General features: G+C 49.8%; 1 protein-coding gene across 5 annotated transcripts in view; it reads left to right on the top strand.

Moving 5' to 3' along the window:
• The window catches only part of TRIOBP (TRIO and F-actin binding protein), a 40,468-nt gene that overhangs the window by 6,766 nt on the left and 19,874 nt on the right, over positions 1–13,828 (top strand). For all 5 annotated transcript variants that reach the window (XM_006118933.4, XM_014571469.3, XM_006118932.4 and 2 more), the window contains 3 exons: positions 486–618; positions 1,402–2,379; positions 2,795–2,890. In XM_006118933.4, coding sequence (XP_006118995.3) covers positions 486–618; positions 1,402–2,379; positions 2,795–2,890 — 1,207 coding nt within the window. The remainder of the gene's footprint in view (positions 1–485; positions 619–1,401; positions 2,380–2,794; positions 2,891–13,828) is intronic.

Below are 13,828 nucleotides of genomic sequence, written 5' to 3'. Positions count from 1 at the left end.
GGGAATAGCAAGTCTCAGAGGCTAGACTATAGATGGGGAGGCACGATGATGCTGGATAGAGAGCACAAGTGGAAATAAATCCGAGTGGGCAGTCTGGTGGATGGGGTGGAAGATAGGAGGTGTAAATGGGGTGTGGAAAGAATTACTGGGTACAAAAGGAGTGGGAAAGGAGTTGTGATGGAAATAGAAGGGGAGTGGAGATCATGGCCAGGGATAAGTGGGGAGACAGGGAGGAGATGCAGGTAGTGGAGGAATGCAGAGCATGGGGGAGGGGGGATGGTTGATGTAGAGGGGAGCGCAGGAGGGGAGGTGGACTTGGGCACAGAGCAGCTGACACTGATGGAGCTGGGAATCCAAACTCAGGAATATGGTATCGTGGTCTCTGTCCTGCTGTGACCTGTGAATGCTGGGGAGGACTCTGGGCTGGGGACCTCTTGAAGCCCAGAAGAAGAGTACTTGTGATTAGCTTGGTGTGTGGTTGTTAGGAAGACGGAGACACTGGAGGCGTTCCAGGCCTTGGAGGAGGGCCTTGTGGAGCGGCTGGATGGCAAGACCCCACTGCTGGCCAAAGAACGCCGATTAGGCCGGAGGCAGTCCAGCCCCACCCTATACAGAGAGGTGAGTAGCTGGACCCCTTCCCAAGCTGCATCTCCTCCGTTCCCTCTCCGTGCCACACAGCTCTACCTCCTCCTCTTACTATCACCTCCACTTTCCCCTTCGTATCGGCCACTTGATTCCCAGATCCTTCTCTTTCTCCATCCCCTTCTCCTTTCCCTTACTGCCAAAGCAGGCCACTGCTCCTTCGCTGCTGGGGTGAGAGGGGCAATTTCCTTAGATTGCGCTGCATGTGTGCAGCTGAGTGTGCACACCGCTGCCCCCTACTGGAGCATAAGACATGTTAATGTTTGAAAGTTCTGTCTGTGAGCTGAGCTAAGCACAGCTGTGTGGATTCCTGCTGCTCCCTACTGTAATACTGTTGGCATACAGCAGTACCCCTTAATTTGTAGACCATCAGTATCAAGACCCAATGGCTGGAAGTTGAAAGTAGACCAATACAGACTGGAGATACCATGTCCTCTTTTAACAACGAGGGCAATTAATCTCTGGGACAATTGACCAAGGATCATGGTGGATTCTCCATCACTGGAAATGAGTGGAAATCCATCAGCTTCACAAATGTACAGACTTCCTTTCCATCACTGGTAATTTTTAAATCAAGATTGGATGGGGGAGTTCTATGGCCCGTGATATACAGGAGATCAGACTAGATTACCAGATAGTGGTCCCTTCTGTCCTTGAACCTATGAACTGAATGTGTCCATCTGGTAATTGTCTCTTTCCTCCAATTTGCATGTGGACAAGCTTGTCGCTCCTTTATTCTTCCTCTGATCTCATCCCTAGGGAAACAAGAGGCTCCCACAGCAGCTGGAGCAGCCTGGCAAAGGCCGAGGAGAAGCCCTGCTCTCACTGAGCCCAGATCGGCGGTCGGAGAGAGACCGGAGAAGCCGAATGGAATCCATGTGCCACACAAGTACTGATAAGTGCATGGACAGAGAAAGGGTGCCTCGTCAGCCCTCGAATCCTGGGAAACAGATCGACAGTAACTGGAAAAGCCGAAGGGATTCTCTGCACCCCACAAGCCCCATGAAAAGCTCAGATAACAGCTGGACTGGCCGCGGGGACTACCTGCATCCTGCGAGTCCTGGGAAGCAAGCAGAAAGCAACTGGAAGAGCCCAAGGGACATGCACCCAGTGATGAGCACTGAGAGAAAATGGAGGGGTGCAAAAGAGCCCCTGCACCCTATGAGTGTGGGGAAACACACGAGTGAACGACAGAGCCGAGAGGAGAAACCTCACCCTGTGAGTTCACGGAGATACACAGAGAGTGATCAGAAGAGCTGGAGCAAATCACTGGGCCCCATGGGTCCAACTAAGCAGCCAGAGCGGGACTGGAGGAGCCAGGCAGAGATCCTCCGTTCCAGGAGTCCAACCAGGCAGCCAGAGGGGGACTGGAGGAGCCAGGCAGAGACCCGGTGCCCTAGGAGCCCAACTGGGAAGCCAGAAAGAGGCTGGAGGAGCTGGGAAGAGACTCTGTGCCCCAGGAGTCAAACTCAAAGATCAGAGGATAACTGGAGGACCCAAGAGGAATCCTTATGCCACATGAATCCAGTGCAACAACTGGAAAGAGACTGGAGGAGCCAAGGAGAATGTTTGTACTCTGTGAGCAAAAGGCACCAACCAGAGACCACTTCGAAAAGCCCTGTGAGCCCCAGTCAATGGAAAGAAAGTGACTGGAAGAGCCATGAGCAGTCTCTACACCCACGCTCAAAGAAGCAATTGGAGAATGACAGGGTCAAAAAGGAGAACCTCTTGCATCAAGTGAGTAGATCTGTGGAGGAGTGAGAGTCCTAAGGGAACCAGTGTCTGATGGGAAGTAAGCCCCTCCCCCAGCAGATCCAAACCCTGGGAACCAATCCTCAGTTTCTACAGAGCTGGAGAAACTCACTCCTTGCTGCCCCACCCAGCGAATAGCACCCAACTTAGCTTCTCTGATGTTTAGCTCTGTGCCATTCCTTGCAATGCCTCCTGCTGGCCAGGATAGTAATAGAGCTCTGCCCCTGCATTTTCCCTGTCCCCTGGTGTCGCCTCCCCTGGCCTGAATGTAGAGTGTTTTGTCCTCAGCTCTGTGGGGGTGAATTTCCTTGGGAGTGTGTTTGGAGATGGGGACGTGCTTATGGAGAATGGGGGGGAGGTCAGAATACTGGGGCTTAGATCTTGACTTCTCTCCCTGTAGTCCCATCTAGCTGGAGGCACACCCCAACCTCTCCACAGTGCCAGCTCCTCAGGAAACCAAGACCTTTATCTGAACACTAATGGGCAGCATGACAAGGTACTCCATAAGCTGGGGAAGAAGGTGGGACTGGAGTATGTGTATGTGGGGAGAGGGGACCTGTTCAGAAGGGAATTGGTTGGACCATTCTCTGAGACAGAGGCTAGCTGGCCGCTCAGGTAGGTGCTGTCTCAGCATGCAGCTCCTTTCTCCCCCCCCCCCCCCCCCCCCACTGTGTCTGAGCCAGTCTGTGCTTGAAAGGCAGCTGTGAGACATTGCATTGCTGGTTTTTGTGAGAGGTGGGTAAATCTGCAACTGCATCTTCTTCCATTTACCATGCTCCATAGCACATTATACACACTAATCAGTCCTTCCAACACCACCTATTCCACAGGTGGGGAAACTGAGGCATAGAAAGGCAAAATGATCTACCTGAGGTCACAATGTGAATGGGTGGCATAGCTGGGTTTGAAATGCAAGAGTTTCTGGCTTCCAGTGCTGAGCTCAGTCTAGTGTCTCTCGCTCATCCTGTGATAAGGTGCTGCTAACTGTTGTATCTGGATAAGGGGAGGAGTTATTTTTAAAAATAGACTCCAAGTTGAACGATTGTGCCTGTTCTCTTGTGATTTGGTCATGATCTCGTCAGTGAATTTGATGCTGATGATCTGATAATCCTGAATCTTCTGTTGAATCTGCGTCATGTACTATGTGAGCAGTAATAGTGCTCTGTTCCCTACGTCCCTCCCCTTCAGAGTGCCTTAGCCCTTCCCTGGAAGGATTTCCTCCTTGGGAGAAAGGGGAGCTCTCTCCATGGCCTAGTCATGTCTCAGCTGAGCATGCCAAGAAGGGAGCCAATGCAGGAGGATCATGAAGGGAAATTTGTGACTGGATGTGGGCAACTATTTGCTCTGGACTGTCACTTAACAACTTATTTCCTAGGAAACATCAGACAGCTGTGAGATGGGAATGCCTTGCACTCAGTATCCACTGGGGTTGGATTTGAATGGGTGATTCATATGCTATGCTCAATCCCTTGAGCCATGAAACTCTTGATCTAGAGGTGAAAGGCTCTGTACTCTGTCCCACATCTCTGAGAGAGCCACCCTGTATAGAAGGATTGTGTGAGTCTGTCTTCTGAAGTTTGTATTATTGGTGCTAACAACACTGAATTTGCTGCTGGCTTGTTTTCCCCTCCTTTGTAGGAAATACCTTCTCCATTCTGCCGCATTCTAGGACCCTGGGCCGATGAGAGAACTGGCTCCAGCTAAACAACAGCAAGGGTTCACATCTTTCCTCCTCTCCTCCCCCATCCCACCTTTTCATCTCCCAGCAGGGGCTATTAAAATGCTAATGCTCTTGAGTATCAGGTTGTCACTTGGTGGGAAGCCTAGCACTCTCTGGGCCTCTCCTTCTTGGAGTTCCTTATTGCTTACTTTCCTCACTCCTCCAGCTGGAAGCAGACTGAACCCTGAGGGGATGTGTCCTTTCCTCTTTGACATTTGTTCTTTGTTGACTGTTTGTTGCAGAGAAACTATATAAATTCTTTGCATCAGTCTTGGCTGAGGATGTGAAGGAGAGTCGTAGTCCTGAGCCATTCTTTTTAGCTGACAAATCTGAGGAACTATCCCAGATTGAGATGCCATTAAAGGAAGTTTTGGAACAAACCAGTAAACAGTAATATGTCGCCAGGGCCAGATGGTATTTACCCAAGAGTTCTGAAGGAACTCAGATGTAAAATTGTGAACTACTAACTGTACTCTGGAGTCCTGTGGCATCTTAAAGACTAACAGGAAAAAAAGTGGATTTTTGCCCATGAAAGTTTATATCCAAATAAATCTGTTAGTCTTTAAGGTGCCATAGGAGTCCTTGTTGTTTTTGCAGATACAGACTAATACAGGTAGCCTCTGACAACTATAGTCTATAACCTATCATTCAAATTAGCATCTGTACTAAACGACTGGAAGATAGGTAATGTGAAGCCAATTTTTTTAGGGCTCCAGTGGTGATCCTGGCAATTACAGGCTAGTAAGCCTGACTGCAGTACTGATCAAACTATAAAGAACAATATTGTCAGACGTACAGATGAACGTGCTACAGGACTGCTACTTACAGTTTGTTTCGGAAGAGTCAACATGGTTTCGGTAAAGGGAAATTATGCCTCACCAATCTACTAGAATTCTTTGAGGGGGTCAATCAGCATGTGGACAAAGGAGATCCGGTAGATATAGTGTACTTAGATTTTCAAAAAGCCTTTGACAAGGTCCCTCACAGAAGGCTGTTAAGCAAAGTAAGTCGACATGGGATAAGAGGGAAGGTCCTCTCATGGATTGGTAATTGGTTAAAAGACAGGAAACAAAGGCTAGGAATAATGGTCAGTTTTCAGAATGGAGAAAGGTAAATAAAGGTGTCCCTCAGGGGTCTGTTCTGGGACCAGTCCTATTTAACATATTCATCAATGATCTGGGAAAGGGGGGTAAACAGTAGGGTGGCAAAATTTGCAGATGATACAAAATTATTCAGAATAGTTGAGTACAAAGCTGACTGCAATAAGTTACAAAGGGATCTCACAAAACTGGGTAATTGAGCAACACAAGGGCAGATGGAATTCAGTGATGATAAATACAAAATAATGCACATGGCAAAATATAATCCCGACTATACATACAAAATGATGGGGTCTAAATTAGCTGTAACCACTCAAAAAAGAGATCTTGGATTCATTGCGGATAGTTCCCTGAAAACATCCACTCAAAGTGCAGCAGCAGTCAAAGTGAAAAGAATGTTTGGAATCATTAAGGCAGGGCTAGGTAATAAGACAGAAAACATCATATTGCATTTATGATCCATGGTATGTGTACACCCACAGTTTGAATACTGTGTGCAGATGTGGTCACCCCATCTCAAAAAAGATGTAATGGTATTGGAAAAGGTTCAGAAAAGCACAGCAAAAATGAGTAGGGGTATACAACAATTTCCTTACAAGGAGAGATTGAAAAGCCTAGGACTTTTCAGCTTGGAAAAGAGATGACTAAGAGACATATGCTAGAAGTCTATAAAATCATGGCTGGTGTAGAGAAAGTAGATAAGGAAGTGCTATTTACTACTCAGAATGCAAGAATTAGGGAGTCTCCAAATGAAATTAATAGGTCGCAGGTTTAAAACAAATAAAATGAAATATTTCTAATAACACAGTCAACCTATGGAATTATTTGCCAGAGGATGTGGTAAAGGCCAAGACTATAATGGGGGTTCAAAAAGAACTACATAAATTCATGGAGGATGACTATCATGTCCATTAATAGCTATTATCCAGGATGGGCACGGACGGTGTCCCTAGCCTCTGTTTGCTGGGAGTTAGGAATGAGTGACAGGAGATGGGGCACTTGATAGTTACCTGTTCTGTTCATTCCCACAAGGCACCTGGCACTGGCCACTGTCAGAAGATAGGATACTGGGGTAGATGGATATTTGGTCTGATCCAGTTTGGCTGTTTTTATGTTCTTTCTTAGTGCCCTCCTCTTGTCCAGGCTGGTGAACCGCAGAAAGAGGGAAGTGGAGGGTCAAAAGGGTTACGCATCTAACTCTGTCTAGACTACATTCCTCTTCCGAAAGAGGAATGTAAATGAGGCAAATTGAAAGTGCAAATGAAGTGTGAATTTAAATATCCTGCACATCATTTGCATATTTGCATCCAAATCCTTTTTCGAAAAAGGGTTTTTTGAAAGTGAAAGCGCAGTCTAGACAGGGTTCTTTCGAAAGAACTTGTACTCCTAATTTTTTCAGAAGTATGGGTTCTTTTGAGAGAGGTTCTCTCCTCCCCCCCCCCCCCCCCCCGAAAGAACCCGGTCTAGACTGCACTTTCACTTTCGACAAACCCTTTTTCGAAAAAGTGCTCAGACGCGAATATGCAAATGAAGCACGGGATATTTAAATCTGTGCTTCATTTGCACTTTCGATTTGCCTCATTTATATTCCTCTTTCAGAAGAGGAATGTAGTTTAGACCTCCCCTAAGTGTTTTCTATAGTATCTGTCGCTATAGTACCGAAACACTTAAACGCATGGTTTAATCTGTATCCGTTGTGATGGCACCTTGTAACCAGAGTATCTGGCTGCTGAATTCACACACAGAAAAATGCATTTAATTTTGTAACACCTCTGTGAGCTGGGGAAATGTTATTAGCAACATTTTACGAACAGGGCAGCTGTGTCCTACAGAGAAATTGAGTAACCTGCAGAAAGTCCAGTAGGAAGCCTGTGCTACCTATAGGAATTTGACTCAAGACACCTTGTGGCTCAGTCCAATGCTTGCGTTAACCACAGGACCACCCTTCCGTCTTACACTTCACCCAAACTCAGCAGATATCTCTGCAATTGCACAGGCCCTTAAAGACTAGCCAGTGTTTCAATTTGGCTGTCATAGGCAATATTGTGTAGTAGCTGTGTCAATTCCAGGATACAAGAGAGGCACCATAGATAAAGTAATAGTTTTTATTGGAGCAGCTTCTGCTGGTGAAAGAGAGAAGCTTTCAAGACACGCAGAGCTCTTCTTCAAATGTGGCTCAAAAGCTCATGTCTCTCACCAACAGAAGTTGGTCCAATAAAATATATTACTTCGTCTACTTTGTCTCTTTATAGGCAATATCCAGAGCTGTAGCATGGTCAGTGGCTCCGCTGGTCATATGAATCTTTCTCAGATCTCTGTAACCATGCACCAATTTCCATTATCTATGAGGTTCACAGGTGGAGCCCTGCATGGATACAAAACTTGTATCTGCATTTGTATCTGCAAAAGTGAGCTGCGGATATCCACACCCACATCTGTGGATGCGCATACCTGTGAATATACACAAATGTGCAGGGTTCTAGATACAAAATTTGTATCCACAACTGTATCTGCAAAAGTGAATTGTGGCTAACCATGGATTTGCAGGACTCTATTCATGGGGCCAGGAGCAGGGGTCAGAAGATGAGCTAGTGCAATGGCAGATGATGATGAGGGCACAGCAGGGCCGGGCCGAGCCATTCGTGCACCCCGGGCCCCAGGAGCGCAGCCCCGCCCCCGGGCGTGAGATGCATGTGCGGCCCCACCCCCGGGCGTGCAGCGCATGCGTGGCACTGCCCCTGGGCATGCGGAGCATGTGCAGTGCTGCCTCCGCCCAACCCGGCAGCCCTGCGCAGTGCCCCCTACAATGGGGTGCCCTGGGCGGTAGCCCGGTTGACTTGTACCTTGGGCCGGCTCTGGGGCACAGAGGGGGGAAAGGCTAGTGTGTATAAAGACTGCTGTGCCCTACCAGAGGATGGGGAAACCCGAAGGTGGGCAGAGAGGGGAGGGCTCATCCAGGGTTTGAATTCAGGTTTGTATGCTGTGGTTAGATAAGAGCAAATTCTTTGAACTAGTTCCCCTTATACTACTGGTCAGTTACAGGGACGATATTTCTCAGTGAATGCTATCAAGTGGCTCATTCCCTTGTATATTTCAAAGGCAAACAAGGTAAGAGGCAAATCTGGTCTTCCAGGAATTACTGTTCATTCAGTCATGGTACACTTCTGGGCTACATCTAGACTGGCATGATTTTCTGCAAATGCTGTTAACGGAAAAGTTTTTCCGTTAAAAGCATTTGCGGAAAAGAGTGTCTAGATTGGCACGGATGCTTTTCCGCAAAAGCACTTTTTGCGGAAAAGCGTCCGTGCCAATCTAGATGCGGTTTTGCTCAAGAAAGCCCCGTTTGCCATTTTTGCGATCGGAGCTTTTTTGCGCAAAACAATAACACGTTCGGGCAAAAGCATTTGCTCAAGAGGGCTTTTGCCTGAACAGGAGCAGCATAGCATTTCCGCAAGAACACTGACAATCTTATATGAGATCGTCAGTGTTCTTGCGCAAATTCAAGCGGCTAGTGTAGACAGCTGGCAAGGTTTTCCGCAAAAGCAGGTGCTTTTGCAGAAAAACTTGCCAGTCTAGACACAGCCCTGGGGTACAGAGAGCTAATGAAATCTCCACAGAGAGCTGCAAGCTGCTTGCATTTCTGTGAAGCTAAAGGCAAGACAATATTTTAATTCCCCGGCTGAAGGAGGGAGGCAGCAGTTGTAAAAAAATCCCAGGTGCTACTCAGTGGAGGATGCCCTCCGTGGCTGCAGCTTTTGATAGAGGAATTGTGCCACGGGCGGTGTCCTCGGATGGAAGCTGATTTAATGTGGGGTGTGGGCTAGTAGGGGCAGAAGTTCTGGCCTGCCTGGAGTAGGCGCGCGTTTCAGCTCTTCCCTGTGCAGCTCTTCCCGGCAGGGGTCATCTGGTGCACGCTTCGGCATGTGTGCTGATCGCTAGGCTGTCCCTCGCCCTCCTCATTGGCTGCCTCGCTGCCCCCTTTCTCTCCCTGGCTCCCCCATTGGCTTCTGGCCCAGTGCATGGCCAGGCTCAGCGGCCTCTCATTGGCCGGGGGACCCTCCCAGGAAGTTTAAAAAAAAAAAAAAAAAAAAAAAAAAGCAAAGGGGAGGAAAAAAGTTTCTGTGCGGCTCGGGGCGGAGGGGAGGCAGCGGTGGCCGGGCTGGCGCCGCGGGAGCGCTGAGACCGGCCCCGGGCTGGGCTACCCCCGTCACACGCCAGCGCTGAGCGGGGCCGCCCGCCCGCTGCACCCTGCATCATGACAGTGAGTCTCTGCCCCGCTCCGCTCCTGGGCGCGGGGGCGCTGCCTGCCCGGGAGCCCCGCTGAGCCGACCGGCCGCGCTCGCTCGGCCTGGCGCTGCCTGAGCTTGGGCTCCGTTGGGGGAGTTAGACGGGAGCTGGCCCCGGGGCCGCTGTGAATGAACCGCGGGGCCGCCCTGGGGCCCCCTCCCCTGGCGGGGCGGGCTGCTCCGGCGTGTGAGCGGTGGGGCGCAGAGGCGGGCCCCTGGGGCTGGGTGTGCTGCTCGCCTGGCCAGCGCCGAGCGCCCTCCTGCTCGCGGGGGGTGAAGAGGACCTGCTGGGTCCTGGCTTAAGTGTTTGGCAGGCGCCCATTTCTGCCTCTAGGCTGGTTTCTCTCTCTCTCTCCCCCCCCCCCTCCCGCCGTGCACGAAGCTTGGGTCTTCTCGTTTTTTTAATTATTAACAGGAAGTTAAATCAAGCAGCAGCTGTCTGCCGGAGCCCCGGGGAGGGAGAGTTCGTGCCATGGGGCGGCATGACTGCATCTGTGAGGGGCAGGCCAGCTTTGGGGTGGGGTAGTAGTGGCAAGTGCAGATCGGGTTGTAGAAATGATGCCATCTCTGGGGGAGCAAGTGCCAGCAGGCGCTGGCATGTCAGTGGCCCGAGGAAGGGGCAGAGCTCTCATAGTTTGGTAATAGAGGAAGGTCTGCTTCCTGGCTAGTATCTGCAATGACTGTGGAGGGGAGAAGGGGTGAACAGGGCAGTGGGGTTTTACTCTCTCCCCTGCTTGAGGAGAGAGACACACCCTGGTTTGAGAGGGAAGAGCAGAGGTTGAGTCAGGGTTGGGCTGTGGGCTGCAACCTGGTGAGAGATCCGTGGTGGGGCGGGGGCCGGCTGCCGGCCAGGCTGGATGGAGTCCTGCTGGAACTGGATGGGGAGGCATTAAGAGAGGCTGGGCGGGAATGACCCTGAGCACCGTCATGAGCTGTCAGCCCACACTTCCTTACCGCATCACAATATCCTGCAGCTTTTCCTGTCCTTCCTGGTGACGCCCCCTCCTTTCCTTCTCCCCCACATGGGGGCAGACAGTAAGGGGCTCCTGGCATGGGAACTCTGCCCAGCCTGGGTGGAGAAGTGGAGATCCCTGGTGAGAAGCTTTGTTGTATCTTCCCACCCCCTCCCCCCCAAGTCATAGAGTGACTCTTCCCCATTTGTAACCCCTCCCTCCTCCTCACTTGTCTATGTTTCCCCTGATTTGGGGAAAGCAGATCTGTCTTGGGTAGCAGCCAAGCAGGGCCCGTGACTGTGATGGAATGGCTGTTATCTCTAGGCAAGCTAGGTTCCAGCCAGTACCCAAGACTTAACAAATGCATTGCCTCTAAAGCTCCCTTTATTTTCATGTTCTGCCTAGGTTTGCTGATCCAGGCACTCTCCCCTGCTAATTCAGCACAGGCAGGCAGCTCTCCTCACCCACTTCATCACAGTTCTTAGTTGTAGCACCTCTGCCTGTTAGTCCCCACTTCAGATATTTCAGCCCTGGTCAGGGAGGGGAGATGTATGAAACACACATACTGGAACTAGGATGAGACCTGCCAAACTTGCATCGCTAATAACCTTGGTCCGGATTTGAACTTGGGCTTTATTTAGATGCGAGGGGCCCTTGCGCTGAACCCTGCTAGGTCGCTGCCTCCAGCGCACACTGCAAAAGAGGATGTGGTTTAAGGGAGAGGCAACCACTGCCTCTCTCTGTTGAGGGTGGTATGGGACAGGACAGGGACCTGGAGGGAAGGTCACTGAACACAGTGGAATAATGGAGATGACAGGTTGGGCTGTGCATCCCTGTGCCTTCAGGCAGTTCTCACAGGGATCTGCAGAGCACAGCATCTACTTGTTTTCAGAGGACCGTAATCCAGTGGGAAGCAGAGTTACTTTTCCACCAGACAGAGCATGGGGCAGCTTTCCTGCCTTTCTCTCTCTCCTGAGTCCTCTGTCAGGAGGATTCCCTTATATTAGCAGGATTCCAGGGAGGGGTATCTCCCTGGAACTGAAATCTTTCTAAAGTTACTGTGTATGGCAGACAAAATGGAACTGGTTGTGGCCAATGGCCTTGGTGAACCTCTGGGAAAACACAGGAGGGTGGTGCTACCCTCTGAAGTTAGAATTGGAAAAGACCCATCAAATGACCTGGTCCCTGTCCCTGCCTCTAGGGTAAGATTGTCCCCTGAGGGTCACCTACCTAGGGTTCTATCCATTCTGGTTTTAAAAGTTTAGGATAGGGGGTCTCACCCACCACCCTTCCCTTGATAGCCTGTTCCATTGCCTAATAGGCCTGACTGCATGGAAGTGTCTTCTAAATGTTCCCTTTCTTTTTTTTCCTTATTCCTAGCTATACCCCCTTGTACCACCCTAATTCCTTTCCTTCTTTGGTGTTTACATTCTTCAGATATTTGCAGACTGTTATCATGTTCCCCACAGTCATCACTTAGCCAAGCTAGGCATACTCAGCACTTATTGTAAGCCAATCACTCCTGTCCCCCATCATGTCTTCTTGTGGTGCTTTCTTACACTGTGGTAAACAGAAGTGAATAAAAAACCTGGGTGTGACCTCACCCAGCATGTAGTAGTGTCTGGGTACATGCAGCCTAAACCAGCATGTAGGGAGGGAGCTGTTTTCAGTGTGTTCCTGCCCATATCTGATTGCAGGTTTGTTTCTCATTTGCTGCGAGCTGTCACCTCAAGCCCTCACAACAGTTCTGCTTTCCAATTTCTCCTGCCTGCTGAATCTCCATTTCTGAGTCTTTCTCCCCAGACACATTGTCGGATGTTGTTCCAAGTGGAATCTTTCTTTTGGTATTTTCTGCTCATTGGCTAGATTCCACGTTGTGCTTCCTGGGCCAGACGTGTAACTGCAAGGGAAGCAGTGCAGGGCCACAGAGGCTACCCCATATTGTTCCTGTGCTCGGGGACTGCTTCCTAAAGCCATCCTTTATGGTCTCTCGACTGGATGTGAGGGCTGGAGTAAGGGGGTCAGAATCTGGTTCAGTGGTTTGAATATGTTGTTGAAGTCGTCTGGCATTTGTGTCCTGCTGGGGTTTTCAGCTCCTCCCAGGAGTCTGTCCTCTGCTAATATCAATCAACTTGGTGATCAGTGCTCTACAGGCTGAACCTCCCTGATCCGGCACGCTTTGGACTGGAGTGGTCTGGAACACAGGAATTCCCCAGCCCCGCGCAGCCCCACGTATATGGCGGTGGCAGCAGCTGCTCCTGGGGATGTCTACCCCCGGTCACTGGCCTTGCAGTTCACTGGCCAGACCAGCTCCACTCACAGACATTCTCAACCGCTGGGGCTGTCTGGTCTAGCAACATCTGTGGTCCTGCCAGACCAATGATCCCAGAATTACTACTACCTGTAGTAGTGTAAACATCAAATAAGAGGACGTCTCATTAATTCTTGGGACTGCATCAGAAGACCTATTTGCTCTCTCTGGGTATATTGCTGGTTTATCAGTCCCCTCCGTGTTTTAAGAGTGCGGCGGAGCTTCAATCTGCCTGGCTGTGGTATTCCTCCAAGGCTGTTGGAATTGATTCTTTGGATAAGATTGCGTAAAGAGACTGAATCAAATGCATTACTACAGTCCAAACATGACACATGCTGTGTCCCTACCGTTTGTTAGTGGGTTTTTTTAATGCATTACAAAAGTTAGGTTTGACTGGCCAGTTATTCTTTATAAGTCCCTGCTGCTTATTGCTCATGGTTCCATTATTCTCTAATGTCCAGAGAGATCTATTACTCACCATGAAGTTCTGGGAAGCTGCAATGTGGACATCTGGTGTAATAGAATGATGCCATACTGCATCTGAGGACAAGGGGTGGGGTTGGCTAGCAACTGTGGGGCTGGCTTGGCTCAGTGGCTTTAGGATACCCTTGTTTAGTATGGGGGAGTGTATCGTGCATTGCAGCAGGTTGATTTTATGTTTCACTTCCCTCTGTCACCCACCCCCAATTCACAGCCAGCTGTGGTTCACTGGATTGGAAGGAGGAGCAGCAGGCGGGTGCTGCTGCATAGGTGCAGCCATGTCATGTGAAAAGGATTTGTGGGAGACATGTGGGGGAAGTCTGGAGTGATTTTTGGGATGAACAGCATGAACAAATAGCACAAGATTGTGGGAGAAGTTCATGTCTCCCTCCTTGTCCCACACACTGAGGCAGCTCTAAGGCGTATGCAAGACAGGAGCTGCCTAGGATGGCGGATTGAGAGCAAGCTACAGTATAACTTTTCCAGCTTGAGAAGGAGACACACACTCTGGTCTCTCACTCGGGCCTATCCAGCAATAATAGGCCCCTGTGCAAGCTAACTGTGGACTCCATTCAGACATAGTC

Source organism: Pelodiscus sinensis, chromosome 1 (genome assembly GCF_052426305.1).
Source record: "Pelodiscus sinensis isolate ZL-2025 chromosome 1, ASM5242630v1, whole genome shotgun sequence".
NCBI lineage: Eukaryota > Metazoa > Chordata > Testudines > Trionychidae > Pelodiscus > Pelodiscus sinensis.
Note: the sequence above shows the minus strand (reverse complement) of the source record. Positions and strands in the feature narration are given on the sequence as shown.